General features: G+C 43.8%; 1 protein-coding gene across 1 annotated transcript in view; it reads left to right on the top strand.

The window, feature by feature from the left end:
• LOC126914329 (protein pangolin, isoforms A/H/I/S) overlaps positions 1–20,917 on the top strand; it is a 283,816-nt gene that overhangs the window by 30,907 nt on the left and 231,992 nt on the right. The window contains exon 3 of the mRNA XM_050718118.1: positions 5,687–5,790. Coding sequence (XP_050574075.1) covers positions 5,687–5,790 — 104 coding nt within the window. The remainder of the gene's footprint in view (positions 1–5,686; positions 5,791–20,917) is intronic.

The raw sequence follows: 20,917 nt of genomic DNA, 5'->3' as shown, positions 1-20,917 counted from the left end.
TTGTCTTCGTCCTTCTTCTGAAGAATGTCGTGCAATTTGTAAACTGTGTCAGTATTTTCACGAATATCCTAAGATCGATCGCTGTAGCTTCGTCTAAGTTTTCATACGCAAACTTGAGCGATTAAAGATGCAAGCGAAACTTCCTTCTTCAATTTCTTTCCTCCCAAATTTTTATTTTTGTGCGAAGAACCTTCCACTGTTTGACTTACTAACTGCTTGTATAATGTAATAACAACGCTGGTATCAATCTCAGAATATTTTCAGATTTTTCGGAACGATAACACGCTATAAAAAATTAAACATCAAACATAAAAGTATAATTCCCTGCACGCTGTAAAAAGTCTAATTTATTCTAGAATGGAATATCGATATCCTATTTTTCTTAGAAATCAATCAAACCACTCTTCTAGTGGCCAAACAATTCTTCTTCCGCATCCATTCGCACGTGTCCGCTGAAAATTTTCAATGCTCCATACTTTAATCGTTCGAAGAGGAACTTTGGTGGACGATGGGGTCGCGTAGCGCCGGTTCATCTATAATTACCGAGCCGAAGTATTATTCCAACAAGACTGCGAGGTAAACAAAGCCGCGGGAGAGGAACGAGGAGGCAGTAGGTTTAAAAGGGGCGAGAGCGAGAGAACACGATCACGAAGTGTTGGAGAGTCGGTGCAGCATGGAAGGCCGATGGAACGCAGTAGGACGAGCGTGGTGGAGGAGGCATCGCTGATCGTGATGGAAAGGATGTGGCGGGAACCAGGGGGGCCGTGGGGGACGGGCTGGCAATAAACTTTGGCGCGAGGAGTGTGGCGCACATGTGCACTCAGGATATGCATTCGGAAAGAGACGAGCGGAACTCGCAGTTGTGAACAGAGAAAACGAATCTATCTCTTTTCCTGCCGAGTACGAATTTGTCAACCCTCTCGATAATATAAAAATTTGAGAATGTGGATCTCGTTGATATTTTATAATTTTGAATTATTTTCCAGTTTAGCGAATCTCTGACAGCTTCGAAAATCTACCTTTTTATCTATCCAGTGGTGAATTTTTCAAGCCTCGTAGTTAGAGAAAAATTCGAGCGTACGAATCTTGTTGATATTTTATAGTTTCGAATTATTTTCGCGTAGTTAACAAGCGGGAGGTATCCGTTTAATTTTTGCTGTAAAAACTCCGTAAAATAAAATCAATTTGGTATTAATACATGAGCGTACGCTTCACGCTGGATTTTCTCGCCAAGCCAGATATTTCCCGTAATAAATCTGGTATAGAATATTTCATAAATTCATGGAATCACGCGTTGATGCTTAGTTGTTAGCGATTTTTATTTTCTCGAAAATTTTGGCGATATATAATTTTTTGTTCGATAATGGTTTCTATGACCGTATACGTGTACGTACGATTCTTTACCGAAACAATGAACACATTTGTAGCGGCACATGAACCAACGCAAGATTTGAATCGGAAGAGATTCGTATTATTGTGCCTTGGAATACCAACGTTGTTTTGGTTTGCTAGGTTCAAAGGTAAACGAACTCCGGACAAAATATTATCGTCCTTATTTCTAATTGTCAACTGGAGTTACATTTGAACCTTTTATAATAACACCGGTCGATACAAATAGCCTAACGTGCTCTCTGGGACAATTATTCTAGCGAGTCAGACAGTCGAATAGCGAGCGTAGAGTTGAACGGTAGCATTGAGCGAGCGACGATTACGAACGGTATACACTCTCTCTGTACTTGTACTTAAAGTGATTTTAAAGTAACTGACAATTACGAATTCCTCGCTCGTCTCTTTAACAAACCAACCAACACGTATAATAAACCACCTTACATTTTTTATTTCGTTATTGTATAGTTAGAAATTGTACGTGTCTTAAACCGATGTCGTACGAATAATAATTAGTTCTAATAAATTTGTTTCTAAAAATGTAAATACCGTAAGAAATATCACTTCGATAAGGAACATGTTCATCCCTAAATACATTCACTTGCAACAGAATAGCCATTTTAACGCTGCCAACATCTCGTGTTTCAAGCGCAAAGTATTAACAGGATCACCAATGGTATATGATAATCGGGATATATTCTGAAATTTTTCCAAAGAATTCGAAGAATCATCGCCACTCTCGTTCAACAGTTGTCCTCAGCTGTTCCGATTTATCAGCCTCCAAAATGGCGGCCGCGATTCACTCTGCGCAGGAAGCGTGTTCCAATAAAACGGAAGCTTTACGACGCACGAGTAAACCGGGACAAATTCGCGGAAGATTTAGCGACAATTTTATCGCGACGCTCGGAGCCACGGTTCGGATAAAACTTTCGTTAAAAGCGAAGTCTATTTGCTCCGTTGGCGATCAGCACGGAACGAAATACGATTTTCATCGCGCGGCGGTAAAACGAGGATCCTTCGACGCGATTCCTCGCGGCCGGTATGTCGCGTGCGTGAGCCAGTCGAGTGGCTGCGTGTCGCGTTATTTATAGAGCCGCGTAGCTGACAATTTAATCGTCCGCAGTCCGTGTGAATTGCGCCGATGCGGCACGGTCTTCGCGCCTGTTCGCGTCTTAATAAGTTCAGGCTGTGTCTTTTTCCTTTTCCTTCATCTTAACCGCTCGTGTACGCGGTTTGTTGTTTTGCTCTTCCGTATATTACACTGCGATTCGATGAAATTAAACGATACTTTATTATTATACGCAGAGATGTCATTTCTATAGCTGCAATACATTATATATGCACATATTAAGTATGTCAGATAAATGGAATAGTATTCTTGGTTTGTTCAAATTATTACTAGATACGTGGACGATCGTGTACTTACATACATATTGCAGTTGTAATTTACTTAATTTGTTACTATACCATATCTTCTCGTATTCCCATGATTCAACTGTCAATTCGCTCAACAATTCACTCGAGCTAGGGAATGTAAATGCAGAAACATAGATATGATATATGGAGCGATTCATATAACGTCTTGAAGGTGATTAAATATTAATTTTTCAAGTTTATTTTCAATCATTGCAAAACAAGGACGAAAGAATTCATTTCCGTAGAGAAATATAGCATCCACGGTCTGTGACTCTGTGAATCATCGTAGACTGTGCCTCTATTAACTAATACATAGTAGCCTTCACAAGGGCCATCAGTTCTAGGAAGATTAGCCATGAATCGGAAATTACAGCGCGAGTAGATGTTCCCTCGTAGTCGATTTCTCATCGACGCCCGTGAAAATGGGTCGTAACGGCGTCGCGACAATTCGCAACGAGAGCAATGCGACCGGATGGCTAGCGGTAAACGGCGATAAATCAGTCGCGCGGCCGAGAACCACGCGGTTAATTAATACTTCGGCAAGGAGCGGTTGCAGCAGCCGCGTGAAACACGCGCGGCGAGACTCGCGACGACCATGAAAGAGTTAATTCTTCGTTCGAGGCCCGCGGAGAGATGATCTCGATCGTCCCTCGAGCACGCGGGACCATTGACCTTTTCCAGAGAACACGAGACGAAGCATCGCGCCACGTACTGCCAGAACATATTAAATCGTTCGGTCGCCATGCCGGGCTAGACTCGAGCTCCGTGACTTGGGTCAAAATTCGCGACTATGAATCTCCGTCGTAAAACGAGCATCCGTACCTCGATGGTTTTGATATTGACATACAGGATGTCTCAAAGTTACTAAATGAGCGGCTTATCTATTAACCAAACTTTGTTTCTTCGCTTTATTTATAATAACAATATGGTTGGCGAATAAAATTACATTAGTTCCGGGTCGGTCGATTTTAATTTTTGCGATTATAAATATGACATAATTATTAATTTTAAAAAGTAAAAAGTAAAGTAAAAAAGTTCATAAATAAGGAAATTTTAGTCATGGTCATTCTAGTTATATCTGATATTTGGTTAAATAAAATCATTTGAACATGTATTGTTTGGATAAGAAATCATTGATAACGGGGAAAATCAATAAATCCCAACTATACGCGAACAGATCTACCATAACAAAGATAGCGTTGATCTGGAAAATTGTTCTTACATATTATCCAACTAATCGCATTAATGTACTACATAAATACGTACATACATACTAATAAACGTATCAACATACAACTGATTTCATATCAATATCTTATTTCTCACCTTCCATTCAACCTTCGCAAGTTGTACGTTATGTTTCCTTACTCGATCGCGGATCGGGTGTCGCGGAAGGATAATACTCAGGCAGTTACGTCGATCACCGAGATCATTTGGCTGTTATCGTTGCCGATACTCGCACCGTACAGCATGTCCAGAGCTCGTTGTCAGGATTTTTCGGCCGCGAATCTTCCAACCGTTCTTTATAGCTCTGCTTGTTATATTACTCCATCGGCGGCGAGAGGTTTATGGCGGCGTTCGCGATCCATCGTGGCCGACTTAATAGCGGCCGCTACCGCGTAGCCCTAACCACCGACGGGTGATACTTTCTCTCCATAAAATAATGGCGTTGCCGATCACCTAAAGATACTCGTCGCTCGCCTCTGATAACGATCTTAGACCCGAGGGGATGCGATCCTGATTCCACCATCCAGCCCTCGTGCGCGACTACGAGCAACAGATCGAGAGAGCAGAAAAGAAGAGAAGAAAGGACGATAGTTATCAGTTCGAATCCTGAAAGCAGGTTTCTACCTCTCGAAACGATCGAGTTTCGCAGAACGGGGACCGTGTCTGTTGGCTTCTCGAGCGGGACAGGATACGCCTTCAACGAATCGGGAGAAGAGAGGCCCCGGGACCAAAGAGACGATCGGTATCACTTGGCAAGGAGAGTCCTCCGTCGCTCGCCGACGGATTCTTGTTGCTCGCCGCGATCCAGTTTCGCGGAACGGATAAACTCGAAAGGTTTCTCCGGTATCGTGATCCATTCTCGAACTATGCTTAAAGGGCCCAGACTACCGGTTGGTTTCTAGGGAAGAATTGTAAACTGCGCAAGGGGCGGATGTCGCGATACGCATCGTTTCGGTATCCCTCGAACGACTTGTCGAGGTGGCATCTACTAGATGAGCGCGAATTAAGTCCATTAAATGGAACTGGTTTAATGTAGACGTACCAGCGGAAGATGGTTAGAGGAATGCCTGGAATCGTGCGTGTAAGTTGCGTGCGAGTAGCTGTGTTTAATTGGCAAGGAAAAATCAGAGGATGTAATTATTCGGAGACCATTTACGCCGGGTAAGCGTGAAAAGATAAACGTCGTTGGTTCGTTGGGTTTTTCACGCTTGTAGCGGAGTGTCTCGCCTTTTAACGCGTTTTTAATTTAACCGCAGCTACGACGTTCCGTTATCATATTACAGATAAAAATGAGGCGAAATATACAATCCGAGCAATTAACATTTTCTTTTATTTTTGTCGAAATTAAATCAAAAATAGCTGTTGCTTGCGTAGGCTGTTTAAAAATCAGGTCTTCGGATCTAAGGTTCGAACGAATGAATTCGCAAGATAAAAGAAAATGAAAAACGAACGAATATAGATGAACGAATATTTAAAAATCAAGCGCTTAAAATATTTTTTCTCCGAAACTAGTAGATGGAAGGAAAAAGTCAGCCTTCGAAGGATTAAGAATAATTCTGGTCAACGAATGCACGTTCGAGATCTGTTTCTTGATAATTCTTAATAATATTCAAGCTGTCTTGCTCACCTGTTGTTTTTCTCTTGATTTGTGAAACAGGTAAGGTGGATCCGACGCCACATACCTCGTCGTTCAACATGGGCTACCTCGTCTCGCCGTACCCCTACCCCAATGGCGCCGGAGGACCCATTCCTGTGTCTATGGTGAGTGTTCATCATTTTATTGTTTCTCGTATCGTTTTACCTGTTGGAGAAAAGAGCTCAAGGACAAAGTGTCGGTTCGTACAAGACACGACCGCAATTTCGAAACATCTGACTTTCCCTATACGATACCTTCGGGAATTATTCGATAGTTTACATGTCCAATAATTTCGTCCGTGACGATTAAAATCGACAAATGTGAACGTTCCGATGAAACGAAACATAAATAGAAATAAGAAAGTTGCACAACATCACCGTTAAGAAATTACAAAGATGTCGTATAGCGTTGCTCTTCTATATCGGACTTAATGGCTTCGTGGATTATTTTCTTGGATCAGAAAACGGACGTTTTCAAGGCAATTAAAGGTTTTAATCGCGAAGAACTCGAACGCGTCGCCGGTCTCGGTTCGTCAGACAGTCGAAGTTCGAAGCGTTCTCCGTGCCCTTTGAGAATCATGATTCTCGTATTGATTTATGGCGGCCACAAATTGGATTCACGATTTATTTACGAGCGAACGTTCGCGCGTCTGCTCGGTCCCGATGATAAAGTACCGCCTGGAAACGGCGCTTAGGATTGTTTCTCTTTCCGCGACGTCTTTAAAACGATTAATCGTAACCAAACGGGAGAACATTCTGGTGACTTCTTTTTACGCTCCAGAGAAACTCGCGGCGCGGTTCAATGCGCGCATTCTCCATTAGTTTATCTCTGCTCTCCGAGAGGAAAGAGCCGCGTTAGTGCCGCAAATATCTAAGGGAAAGTAAAAGGGTATCGCATCGTGTCAGCCGCGCGCAATTAGCTGCATTAGCGATTACGCGAATGGAATTCGTTCCGCGTTAAAATCGTGTGTGCGTCAACTGTGTTTTGCGTACAGTGGCGTCGAGAGCTATTCGCTCGGAAAGATTTTTCTTCCGTGAGCGAGGATTTCAGGAATTTTAACGAATATTGAATTATAAGCATCGCGACGGATTACCGAGAACCAACTTTGATTTTTACCAACTTGAGTGTATGCGCGTTATTTGGCGAATCTGAATGTTTTTGTTATGTCATACAGAAAGACTAGGATACATTTTACTTGATTAGAGTGATCTAGTTTGTATCGAGATGCAAGTTTACGAATGAAGATTTCAGAGTGAAAGCTGTTTATCGTCTATTTATTGAATCCTGTTATTTACTGATTAAAAGAGAATATTTGAATACGATTGCGATTGAAAAGTGAGACTCTACTGGTTTTATGGGTATAACGCTTTTAGATAACAGACAATACGATAAACTATATAGGATGTAACTTCTAAAGTAAACGGCATTTTATAAAAGGTCAGCGTCGTAAAACGTCCTAAAGAAAGTGGTAGAATATATACTTACTCTCAAATTGAAATACAGATATAACTTTCAAGATGTAAGATTAGTTAATTAATCCATGTGACAAGCGAAAATTTATTATGCGTTTCTTCTGCAGTCTTTAAATTTAATACGATTCAGTAGTGTTTATGTATTGAAGGATAATTCAAATTATCGTCTCATTCAGTAACAGAAACTTTCCAATAATAATATGATAATATCCAAATAGAAAATTTCTATGTAACGATAGAAGAAAAGTAAGGAAATCAACGAGAACGAAGATTTTTGCACGCCATTGTAGGAGCTTTCGTCACTTTGTACTTGGCTCGGTTTATCGGACACGGGAAATCGGTCGTGCTCGAGAGAACTTGTTTCGCGAATGATTTACATCGAAAGTACGTGACAATAGCGATTTAACGAGGATCGGCGTGAAATCGGAAAAGGGGGAAACGAGACACGCTATAGGTGTGCCACACGGATGTCGACGCTCGTTGTCGGGGACGGGTTAAAAAAGCCGGCTAAAATCGAGAGAGCCTGCCCTCTCCACCCCCTTGTCCTCTTCCCGTGAACCGTCGAGATGAATGAAATTTGCAGATTCACGTGTACACGCGAGCGAATAGCATTGTTGCGCCGAGTGGATTCGCGGGTCCGTTTGCGTTTATCTCTGCGTGTGTATGTATACGCGAGTGTATACGAGTGCAGCGGCGTGCTTGGACAGACGGCTAATTTGACTGCGGTGAAGCATGGCGTCGCTAAATAGTGGGCAAAATTGGGCCGATTCGGTGTTAAAGAGAGCGTGCCGCGTTCAGCATCGTTGATCCCATATTCCTCTGTGTCCCTCGATCCCTTTCTCTCTTTCTCGTTCCGTATAACGTGGTTCTAAATTCGTGATACAACCGAAACCAGGTACAGTCACGACACGATGGATAAAAACGTTGAAGACTTTGTATTCGAGATAATCACTTTTCTGTACTTCTCAATTTACGGAGTCGATCGACATGACTACTGAAAGGCTCGTATAATTGTTATTTCGTTCTAAAATTTTTGCAAACAATTTTTATAATTTTGCATATACTATGAGTTACTAATTTTTGTACGATATTTTAATCGATTGACTTTATTCGTTGATCCCAACAATTTGGATCTACTATGACCTAGGATCTTTGCAAGGTCAGCAGGCATCTTAATACTTACGAACGAAGGACGATCCTATACCGAATCTTTCTATCTCACGTGCTTCGAGCTGTTGCGTTTGCTCGCGAAACCAGTAGTAGTACAGGGTCCTCCGCGAACCCGTTCTTCCTCCTCGTCGATTCTTCACGGTCGATGAAGCACCGCCGCCGCGAGACGGACATTAATTTTCCGCGATTCGCCTCGTATCGATCATGCTTAACGTCGACGGTCGTCGGGAACGGGTGACGAAGTGATGGTGGTAATGGTTCTTCTACGTTCAGACTCGGAATACGTCCTCTTTTTCTCTATTCTCCTTTTTCGGCGAAGTATGCTTGTTAATGCGTGACGTATGGATCCTAACAATGTGCGTTTTTTTTTTTTTTTTTTTTTTTAATTTTATTTTTACACCACGGTTGTAACGCGGAGAGAAAGATAAGATAAGCTAATGAAATCTGGAAACCTACAGGCGTCAGACATCAGCCAACTAGACCAGTCATCGCCCGCCAGAGTACAGAGTACTTAAGTACTTAAGACGGTGCTGATATCGTTCCACATTTCTAGCGGAGTCTAGTTGCCCCGGATAATTACCACAGAAACTCGTTCGTGCATCGTATTCCGTAAACGTGGCGCTCAATGCACTTCCCGTGAATTTTCTAATGGAATCACGCCCGTCTACGGACCGGCGATCAACCGTAAATAAAATTAGACCGAGTCGATGCGATAAAGGGTTGCGTGACGTAGCCAAGAACTTCGGAGAGTGCCTATTGAGCTCTCTTCAACTGGTCGGGACTTGATGAACCACCGGCCTACCCAGCGATGGTCAGCAACGCTTCCGACTCGAAGTCGGTGCGCACACAACCCAACCGTCCATCTTTTTCTCTTATTACGTCTGTCCTTCTTCCTTACTGGATATCCCTACCAGAGCCAAGCACCCAGTCTGGTTTCTCTTTCCCTTTCACCGTCCTGCTCGCACCCTTGGCCCGTACCTTGTCTCGGATTTACCTACCTCGGGCACTCATCTTCTACCATGTCATTATGTCGTTATTTCCGACAACGAGCGTGTCTCGACGAACCCTCGTACGCTTACCTCCAACAAAAATGGGCGCGAAAGCAGTTTCGCCCGAAATCCGACTGCAAACACGCGGCTCGTGAATGAATCGCTGTCGCGGTCGATCTTTCGGAACAGGAGCCACGGGCCCGTGGACAATCTGTCAATGGACGCTCCCAGTCTGATTATTTCCTTCTGTTTTTCTTCCTTTTTTTTTCTCTTCTCTCGGTTTTTTTTTTAAATGTATATGTATATGTACAGACCATAGACGTATAGAGAACGTACGATGCTATGGACGAGACGGTCGGGTAGCTGCCTCTTGGCTCGCTGACTGGTTCTATTGTTCTACCACCACTTGGTCATTAGTTTCTTTAGCTGTAATCGTCGGAAGCGCAGCGATATGCTGTTTCGAATAATTGACCGGAAACCGGGCGCTAGCGATTTCTTTCAGCAAGTGGGTGGATATTTGTCTAAGTGCTTAGCAATGTGATTTATTGAAAAATCGTAATTATTTGTCTGGAGTAATCGTGGTTTACGATCAGTGGCATATGCAGTATATGATATTTTGATTTTATATTATGGATAGAAGTATTTGTTATCGTTGCGTCGAATTTGTTGTTTTCCGATTACCTATGGACGGTTTAATCGATACAACGAGCATCCGCATTAACCTATTAAGGACCAAATTTTTGTTTAACTCACTGGTCAAACGAATTGATAGCTTTATCGGATCACAATCAAACTTTATACACATAGAAAATAAAAACGATACCAATTGGTTTTGAAGAAATTTATTCAGCTCTTTTTAGCTACGCTTTCAAATCTGACTCGTAACAAGTTCTCTCCCTTTTTTTTTCTATCAAATTATCTTGACAAACCAACTTACTTTATCGTAACGCTGAAAACTATAGCGATAACCAATAACATACATACTATTTCACAATTTGATCCTTGATTGGTTTATCCCTGGAACACCCTGTATATACGGTTGATCGAATCCAGAGAACGAACGAGTTACTCCGCTTCATTCCACGATTCTCATTCTATTTTCGTCCCGGTTGGTGCGACAGTTTTAAACCACCGGAGGCCGGAATGAGAAATTCTGGTCTCGTAAAAAACGTTCGGTTTCCCAAGGTGTTCGTGAGCCGATTAGAAAACGCGTTAACGACACGATGCCAACGATTTTAAACGCATTTCCTAAGGAATGTTGGGACATGCGCTATCTCGAAGCCCACGTGCGCCGCCAGCGTCACGAGATCAAACCGTTCCCGAGGGACTATCAAGTAGCTGGTTTGTGTTCGGGGTTTGCAGGTGCGATCTTCTGCTGATTAAGCACCGCGGTGGCGACAATTTGCTAAACAACGCGTGTTCCGTGAGCGGCGCTCTTTGCGGAATACAAAGTGCCTTGGCAACGCCTTTGAGAGGTGGCACCAACCGGGGCTTTCGTGGCCGGGGCTTTCACGATAAAAGGCCGCGCGTAAAATGGCAATTAGGTGACCAGGAATCCGCTGGCAGATTCTTAGGAAGTCGCGTGCAAATTGGACTGCATTCTTTTACCGTGAGCATTTTTTACGCTCTTGTTCTCCTTCTACTTCTCACGCCCTGAATAGTTTCATAATCCGCGCATTGGGTTATGTTCGCCCTTCCTCGAGTTGTTATCAGGGTCGTTTGCTTCCCTTTTCGATTGAAATTTTTCCTTAGTGATTTATAGGGAAAATTTGCCTTTATTGGGATTCAAAGTTAGGATTTTTGTTTCTTTTTATTGGACGTTTCGCTATCGTGTTTGTGTTTCGAATTTTGAATATTTTAAAAATATAGCGCTTCTAAAGTTATACCGTGATGATCGTTCGTAATGTTGATCGTGGAATTCTTCAATGAAACACCATGAGATTTACGAACCCTTTGATCATTTATTCCGTGTATTGTATACGAGTGTTCGCCTCACGTAGTAACAGCAAACCGATGACCATAAGAAATTCGTACCTCCTTTCGAAATTAACAAACTGTATTTATAAAGTACAGCCATTTATTCAAAAAATACTACAGGTACGCTCATGTTGTAAAGAGTTGTAGCCTACGTAGTTTGTATAAGATTCTAAATTGATAGAGCACTTCTTACAAAAGAATACTTTAACCGTCGCAACACATTAGTTCCAGTTTGCAATACGATCGTTATTCCAGGATGACGCGAGTTTCTGGGAAATGCATGGAAATATGCGAAATTCCTATCGTTCCCGGAAGGAAGGTAGGCGTTAGCGAGTGAAACGTTGTTCAGCGAGTTGTCGAGGCCTTTTTGCGGGGGATTCTTTGACGCGATGATCGCGGCCGGAATAAAAACACGGGCCTGAAACGATCGATAGGCGGCGGCGGATGGACCGCGCGTCGTCGCGGGGGCCGCGTTCGCCATTAGCGCGCTAACATTCCGGAACCTTGGCTGTCTGTTGCTACGAACTAGGCGACATCGACTAATGCTAGGGAAGTGTGGTCTGCCACCGTTTCGTCGTTCCTTTGTCGCGACGCCTAGAATTCGTGCAGCCGTCGAAAAACAACGGTCGTGAAAGAGAGAAAACGTGAAACTGTCGTGTGTTGGTAGAGAAAGAAACGTCGTGTGGTAGCAGAGGCACAGGGAGGAAACGAACGCGAAAGAGAGGTAAAAAAAAGACGGAACGAGAGAAAAAAAGAAATCAACGGCAGAGAAAGAAGGCTAAAATACGTAAGAGAAAAAGAGAAAGAATATACGTGTACGCGCACGGAAACGCGCAAACGTCCCACCAATTAAAAAGAACTCGATTCGACGGGGTTGCTGAAAATAACGGGCGTATCGGAGTGCAGTTTCGCGAGAGAAAGGGTGAGAGAGAGATACGAGGAGGAAGGGCGCGTGAGAAGGAAGGGCGGAAGGAAGGGAAACGTGCAGGGCAACGGGTGACGGAGATAGAGAACGAGAGAGGACACACAGAAGGGCTCTACGTTGCGTGGAGAACTACGGAACATGACGACCTGCTCTGTGGGGGGGTTGAAACTGGCGCGCGGGGGTCGCGAAGGGAGCGTAGGTTTGGGGTCGGTGGATGCACGTGAAATCCAAAACCCTTATATTAAAACACAGCCCAGCCAACCAGCCACGGCGCGCTTAATTCAAAACAATATAATGGACGCAGCAACATAGCTGTTGTTGCTTCCCTCTTGCTCTCTCTCCCTGTCTCTTTTTTTCCTTACCTCCATTTTTCACCGGTTTCTGGTATACATACGCGTGTATTTAATGAAAGAAGAGGTTCCAGGTTTAATTCGAAGTTTGGGAACGTAACTGTAAAAGATTTTATAAGTCAGATTAGTTACGACAGATTTACGAGCTTTTTATGAGTTAAAAAAAGAATTCGTTGCTGTATAATATGATCAAGATTCTAAGTAGGGAGATGACAAGACGATGAGGGTAAAATTGGCCAATTTTGTATAGAGACTTTTCCCGGTAGCAATAATTCCAACAAGTTTCACAAAATGAAACAATTGACAGAATTCTCGTTAAAATTGGAGGCAATACTCATGTTCTATTAGCAGCATGCACATAAAGCGTGTACAGACGTTGAAAATAGCGAAGCGACGCTGTTTCCATGCCTCAGTGTCTAGCTCCCTGGTAAGCTTTCTCTCTGGTCCCGTTGTCAAGCGTTGTTCTGGTTCCTTAACCAAGCCCGGAGACCGACGCGTCGCTACGACGTCCGACGACGAGGAAGCAGACGACTACGACGACGATGGTGACGATGGTGACGATGGTTTTGTCGTGGAACTGGGCTTTGTCTGTCCGCTCCGGCGGAAGACCAGCGGCATTGTTCTCATTGTTTCGAGACACGAGCGGCAGAGAGACGGACGCGAAGGGGTGTGAGAGGGCTCGCTGGTACGCACTATGCACGAGCAAAGATGCCCGCGTGATACATGCCTATCCCGCGTTTAGTACTTCATCGTGCCCTTCTCGCACCGTGAGCACCGTCCTCCTTGCTAATTGTTTGCCAATCAGTCCGGCAAGTCTAGCTCGTGGGAAGAGAGTCCGCTGGCTTTTCTTCGCCATATTGGGCAGCATGTTTTCTGCTCCGGAATCGACTATGCCATTCTCGAGCCTAGAGAGGGAGAGAGGAACTTCTCTTCAAAGAGAAGAACCCATTGCATTATATCTGTGAGCTTCGTGGCTGCTCGAGATTTCCTCTGGAAATACGCGAATTCTCTATCCTAGTGGTGTACCGTCTTCCCCATTGGTCACGGTCCTGCGATTTAGATCCAGTCGAACGGTGCACGGTCTATATCTTGATCTGTGAAATTACGTTTCCCCTTTGTCCGGCTTTTTCCGCGTTTTTCTCCTCTATCCCTCCGTTCTTGGATCTCCAGCTTTTATTCGATAGGTAATAGGGTTGCCTGGAGTAGTACTTCCTAGCGGCATTCAATTCGTGGGAAGAGTTTTTCTCTTTTTCCATCTGTTTTTCTCCGCCGTTTCCTCCTCTCTCTCTCTCTCTTTCTCTCTATTCCCCCTCTCTCTTCGCCGATGGAATTTTCTTTTTTCATCTCTGACAGGATCTTTGTCAGATGAAATTCCTAGACAGCAAAAGAGACTAGCGAACAGACACCTCGTGAACCTAGCATTCACGTGTCGATTCATTTTTACACCGAGCTATATATTCTCTTTATGTTGAGAATGCGCGACCTTGACCAACAGCTTCCGACCAGAGACCCGTACGAGTCCCTCTTTCACTCGTCACAACCAGAAACGAGGCAATTCTCTTCCTTGATTAGACAGTGAATAGCGAGGATGACGAAGCTCGCGTGCTTCTAGAAACAGAAAATTCATCGCTCAGACATTCTTTATAGTATCTCGTCATGCTGGACGATTGGATTTTTGAGGGGCCATTAAATTCCACCGAGTACATCGGGCTGAGGAATTTCGAGTTCCGTTCGTGATCTCGTTATTCGTAAACTCGTCGTAAATAAAGGAGCAGAAGCAAGAAGAAAACAAAAAGAAAAAGAAGAATTGTGAAGAATTCTAGAGTCTGGCCGAAGGTCGTCATCTTTTGAATTGTGGTTCCATCGACGATGATGGAGCACGAGATAGAAAACAGGCCCTCCCCCGATATCCTACGACCGCAAATTTTACCTGGTGCGAAGGCGCCATTAGTTTCGGTGTTCGTGGTTAAGTACTTTTGTGTTTAAGTACCTGACCGACCTTCCTTCTCCGCCGTTCCTCTTCTGTTATACGGGGGCACAGAGAGAAACCCCCGGGGATTGTCCTTTTTCAAGGGATAATACCGCATGGGCTGTTAATGCCAAGATGGCTGTGCGATACGCGACTCCATTACGTACGCTCTCTGCCCTTCTCTAGCCCCGAGACTCTGGAACCCTGCTAATTGTTGTCCTGTTCGTTCATTTAACGTGGGAACATTTGCAAGATGTGCGGTCACAGATACGAATCATCCGCCGAAAATCGGTCCCCCGGATGCCACACCTCGAGATCGCTAAATTCTTCGAAATAAACAAATCTTTAACGCTACCTCGTTTATTCTTCACGTCTTATCTCTTCAGATATCGTCTTTTTCTTTGAAATACTTTACTCGTAAAAAACGTGGTACACGCGAAGGACAATAGAATTCTATCGAATATTAAAACCAAACGTTTAAAAATTATTTATATGTTAATTAATAGTCATCGAAATGTAACATCAATTTAGGTTCATGTAGATTCGAAGAGAACTGACCGCAGGGTGAGAATTCATTCCATTTTAGTTAGTTGTACTAGTTGCAGATCTGAGTATGATACAATTTATTTTTTTTAATAAATAAATTTAATAAATTTATTTTTAATAAAAATGAAAGAGCACATACATAAGCAAGGAATTGCCAGTATGTCCAAGATACCGATAAGCTAGACTTAAGTCGTCTTCCCGGTTGACTATGCCGAGACAACTTGTTCTTGTTTAACATTCCTTACAAATCTCTTAATAACTGTTGTTTAATTTTATTTCGTTACCTCTAATCCTTTTTTTATAACCTCGCTTATCTTCGTTTCGCACATTTATATATATATATCTTTACCGAATATCTAATAAATCTAACAATAATAGTTTCTATTTAAAAAGGAAGTCTCATGCATCGAAAAAGGAACAAATACATAGAGAGTTTCTGTTTCTGTCGTTTTTTAAATACAATTTCGTGCTTACGACGAAGTTTTTGGCGAGCCAGGAGTTATTTTTGCCGAGGCGGGACTCGCCGCGTTTCGTACGAATCGCGCACAGCTCGACAAATCCTCTGCCGCTCATTACGGGCAGCAATTCGCCGAGCATGCGTCACCGAGAATACTCAGCTGGCAGAATTTATTTCCTTCCCGCGTTCGCGTTGGACGATCGTCCACCCTTCGCGGCAAAGAGAGAAAACCATAGAGAATTCTCTCTCTCTCTCTCTCTCTCTCTCTCTCTCTCTCTCTCTCTCTCTTTTCGTCATTTGACATAATCGGTCGAGCTGGATTTCAGGAATCTCGTTTACCCGACGATATTACGCAAGTCTTACGTGCCTCGTCGCGATCCTTCCGTCTTGGTGGCTGATCGTTCATCTAGCTGAAACGACCTGGCTATTACTTTTGAACGAGTTTCTCGATCTCTCGAGCGACGCTCCTACCGGGCCATGTGCCATCGTTGCTCTTTGACGTGTTCTCCTTTTGACGGGCGGCAGTCGGGCGTTAGAACGCGAAGGGGATGGCACGATTTGAAAGAAGAAATAAAGAGAAGGAGGAACTCAAGGAAGAAAGAGAACGGAAAAAGAAAACGACGCGTCTCGTCTTGCAGAAGTTGTACGTTCCCTCTTACGATCGCCAGTATGCGAAATAACGTCCATACAGGATCGGTATCTCGAACGTGTTCGTGGAAACATAACGTCGAGCTGGTCGTTGACATATTAATGGATTTTGTAAATCGTTGTTAGGGGCTTTTTCCTAGAGGGATGGCAGAACGAATGGTAATCTACCCCGAAAAGAATTTCCTTGATTTCCTTTAAAGCTTTCCTTTTCTTCCTCGACTCGTGTTGGAATTTCGTGGATGAACGAATTCCAGGCGTCTCGCGTTTAAGCCGGTCCACTACTCGTTTTTAGTTAACACCTGAGACCTTCTCGAAGGGACGATCCTTGGTGTACAAGAAAGAGAAAAAAAAAGGTCTCCCTGCGGCTCGAGGTTGCCTCGAATGACGCGGCGGTTCCTGAGGGACAAATGAGCCAGAATAAATACCCGGGGTGGGCCCCGTGAATATAGGAGAATGTCCAGAGTTAACCACCCTGAAAACGGAAGCCGAAATGTTTGCGATGGCCAATGGGAAACATGGTGTCGCGCTTCTCCAACGGGACAAAACACGATCATTCCGGTGACTTCTTTGTAAATAGCCATTCGCTATCTCTGCAAACAGATCGTTCGCGTTTTCAGTTCGTCAGCTTCTCTTCAGATCCGTCCGAAGATTACGTCCCCTTCGGAACGAGCCTCTTCAAATGATTCGCGACAATTGCGGGGGAGATCAGATCACGCGTGGCAAATGTTTCCACGAGAATGTTTCGTAAGGAGCATCTATAGAAATGGCTTTAAACCACTCGCCGCTGGAGACCGATAGACGCGTGTGACGAGTGCAATCAAAGCGATTGAAAGTTACTTGCTGTTTTAAATACACCGGAAATATCAGGGTGATCGAAATGATCAATTTGTATTTTTTATAGAAATTTTATGGGCTTATGTGTCCGTTCAGTGTATTTGGAGAAAGGCTTGTTTCCTTCGTCGCATTTCAGTTTCTTTGGTATCTACGTACATGTAGTGCTAATATGGTTAAATATCATTGTAAAGTATGTATATAGTTTCGTTATCGTTCTCCATTTCAGTGTGTGCCCTTATACGTTAAGAACCACTTCTAAACAGCGAGATCAAGCGACGTGCTTGGACTTACGTTACGGTTACCTTTGAGACAATCGACGCGCATGACATGTCATTTCATCGCAAATCTCTCGTTCTTTTAGTATTCCTCTCTTTGTATCGTAAAAATAAACGCCACAAACTACTCTGTTATTACTTTGAACAAACCAGGCCAAAAACACAGTCATTTTTATTTGGAGATAAAAGCCTGTGAATAATAGCGCTGGTAACAATTCCTATCGGTTCCTTCGACCGCTATTAAAATCTTCCGAATCGCAAGATGACTCAATGTTAGACAACATCTATCACCAATGTCCCTCGCTAGTTACGAGAGAAATCGTTAGGAGAAGAAGAGTCTACCTCGGTTTTCACCAGCCAACCAGACTTCGAAAGGGTTCCTCGAGGTAGCAGAGGCTTGAAAAAAAGAAAGAAAAAAAAGGGAAAAAGAAGAAGTAGAAGAAGAAGAAGAAGAAGAAGAAGTTGAAAGTCTGGCCCGATGACGCGGCAGTTTTCGATGGACAAATGAGCCAAAATAAATACCGAGGAGAATCATAAATATCGAGAAGGGTGAGAGGGCTGACCAGGATCGGGGTGAAAGGAACAGCGTTGAAGAAGATGGTGCCAGGCTTCTTCTATGTTCCTCTCTTTTTTTCTCTCCCTCTGTTTCTCCATGCCCTCGACGAATAATTAATTTATTGACCAGAGCCACGCTGTGCTTAGCCTACGATTTTCAAGCCCGCACCTCCTTGGCGCGCGCAACTGAACATTATAAAACTCGTTCCGCGGCTCCCCTCCCCTCTCCGCCCCTTCGCCAGGCTACGAGTTCATTTACATTTAATTGGGAAATCAATCTAGCGCGAGGCATCGTTACACGGAATATTTATAAGGGAGGTGGCGGCGCGGGTAATACGGGTTTCAATTTCGCGCGCTCGCCTCGTTCTTCTTCGGCCGATCTTTCCGCGCGACTTCTTTAATCTCGCGGGGACACGTTCGCGCTCTTTTGCCGTTTTCTGATTAATAATTCAACGTACGATGAAAAATTACCATGGTACACCAGAGATAGCAACGGTATACGATGCAGTGGCACACACGTCTTTCCTTGTCTCTCTTATAACGCATGTGTGTACGATGGTCCTCTTCGTCGTCGTCATCGTCGTTCGTCGATCGTTGACGATGCAACGCATGCATATTAGTCGATCATGTAAAGTATCGCACATGCTACTCTCTCTCTTTCTCTCCCTCCCTCCCCCTCTCTCTCTCTCTTCTTGTACAACCCACTATATTCGTGTGTACCGGCGTGCTTCAAAGTAACCTCGCCATTATTGCTCGACTGATACGCGCGTATTATACGCAACGTTGTCACCAGCGGCGGTGGTGCGTTTCGCGTTTCTAAATGGAAAACAATCGTAATTCAGCGGCGCGTTCACGCCTCGTTAACGGTGACTTACCGTAGGCCCGTGTGGCACGCGAAAAACCTCTCTATACCCGTTCCAGGTGAGCACCAACGTAAATAAATCGTATTGTTGCGAACTAGCGCGCGCGCACGCTGCTATAAGAGAAGGGAATCCGTGGCTCGGCCGTATGCCACCGTCTGAGAATCTGGGACAATGTCGACCGTAATTCTAGCGGCAGCTCCGACGCCGGGAATGCACTCTCGTGTGCCTTCGAGGCCTGTCCGCGCGATCCTCGCCCAACCGTATATTTATTAATCGATCGATCGATCGATCGATCGACAGATCGACGGCTACCGCTTGCCGGACACGGGTTATGGACAGGATCAAGTGGGTCACGTCCGTTGTGTGGGACGCCGGCTATGGGACTTCTTAACCACGTGACACCGACTAGCGGATCGCAGATAATCCGCGCTTGACAGCTGTGTACGTTCGTTGATGTCAGTCTGTAATAATAGTAATAGTAATGTGGCTATCTTTATTATGTCATATGCGGACGCGACGTGAGTTGGCAGAAAAGTTCAGAAAAATTCCTGTTTTCTTTTCTTTTTTTCTTTTTCTTTTTTTCTTTTTTGAGGTTTAATTTTGAGATTTAGGTGTTTTGAATGTGACGTGTTTTTGCAGTTTTGTCGTGATAATGGAGAGGAATTAGGTATGCTTAATTATAATTGACATATGACAAATGCATTTTGTGTATATAGAGATTAGATGTAAGAATTAGGAACAAAGGATACGAAGAAAAATGGTGTGATGACCCAATGATCTTATATCGGTTATGTAACAGAAAAATAGAGAAACTGTACTATATACAATTACTCTTATCAAACCTTACTCGTGTAAATTAATGTCGAATCATCGAGGAAAGCTTCCTCAGCTAAGATACAGCAGAGTCGTTGGCCGATTGTCACGTGGGAGTAAATTGAAATTAATATCTACATAGATTCTCCTAGATGCTGTTAGGAGGTGCGTGATCATGGAAGATGCTGGCAGGTGGTGGACGGGCAGGTAAGAAAATTTACACCTTGCCGTCGACTTTTGTTTTAGCAGAAAATTCAATTTGCCTTGGCGTTACATCGAAGAAACGTTCGAAACGCTTGAAACTCACGGGGAGAGAGACAAACCTGTTTACAGAAGTTGGTACCACCCGCAGATCGAAACTGCCGTTCGTGATTTAAAGCCAATAACGAAGCGTGAACCGCGAACAAATTGAACTGCAGGCGTCTCTGTGGAATTTTTTCGGCTTTCGTAGCTCCTCGCTCCTCGTAGAGAGAGGCAAGGATCGTCGTGCCCGTGGTCGAGGTTGAACGAACCTGAATCACGGAATCCTCGTGTCGTGTCTTTGTTAACGATCAATCTGACTCGTCGAACGGGAACAAGTCTTGAAAAAAAGCAAGATAAATGAATCGTTTCGAAATAAGAATCGAAGAAAGCAGAAATGAAAGGAAAAACGATGATCCGGCGATTGGACACGGTTGCACGTAACCGAGCAACAACTTGACTCTGTTTCGCAGAGAATGGGAATCCTTTAATCGAAGTACAAGAACGATCTGCCTCGCCCTTTCTGCTTCTTATTTCTCCACGTGGTTATTTTAAGCTCCTTACCGCAGGAAGTTTATAGCGTAGCGCACGGTTTTGGGCACGAAGAGGCGGTTCCACTTCTCCCTTTGAAAAGACACGAACGGAGTGAGCGTTCTTCAAATAGAAGACACACGTCGTTCGCGAGAATCGTAATCGGTTCCGTTCGAACTTTTCTATTTTGGACCATTCACTGTTCGTTGGCTTCTACAATTTTGCAACTTTTGTCATCGTGACATTTCTAAATATAGTAGAATTCCATTTATCTGAACACGTTGGCCGAACAAACAGTTCACACAATTGGCATTCGTGTGATAGGAATTCATCGGTTTCTCTCACCTTACATTCTTACATTCACGCTATGCAATAAGCTCTAAAATACCCAACGATACCTGATATCTTCTTTTGCATATCCCCAAGAAACAGAAGGTTGCGCGAAATTCCCAAGAACCGTCCTTTTAATCAAAAAATAAACAGGATTCTTGAAACACGAAGGGGGGCACCTGTGTAGCCTGAAATTGTAGTCATCGAAAAGATCTTTCGAAGTACGCTTCATCGTCCCGTCTCATTGTCGGCCACAATATCGTTTCAACCTCCCAGTTTCGTTCTATCTCGTCACGGTTCGTCAAGAT

Source organism: Bombus affinis, chromosome 3 (genome assembly GCF_024516045.1).
Source record: "Bombus affinis isolate iyBomAffi1 chromosome 3, iyBomAffi1.2, whole genome shotgun sequence".
Classification (NCBI taxonomy): Eukaryota; Metazoa; Arthropoda; class Insecta; order Hymenoptera; family Apidae; genus Bombus; species Bombus affinis.
This window is presented reverse-complemented; position numbering and strand designations above follow the sequence as displayed.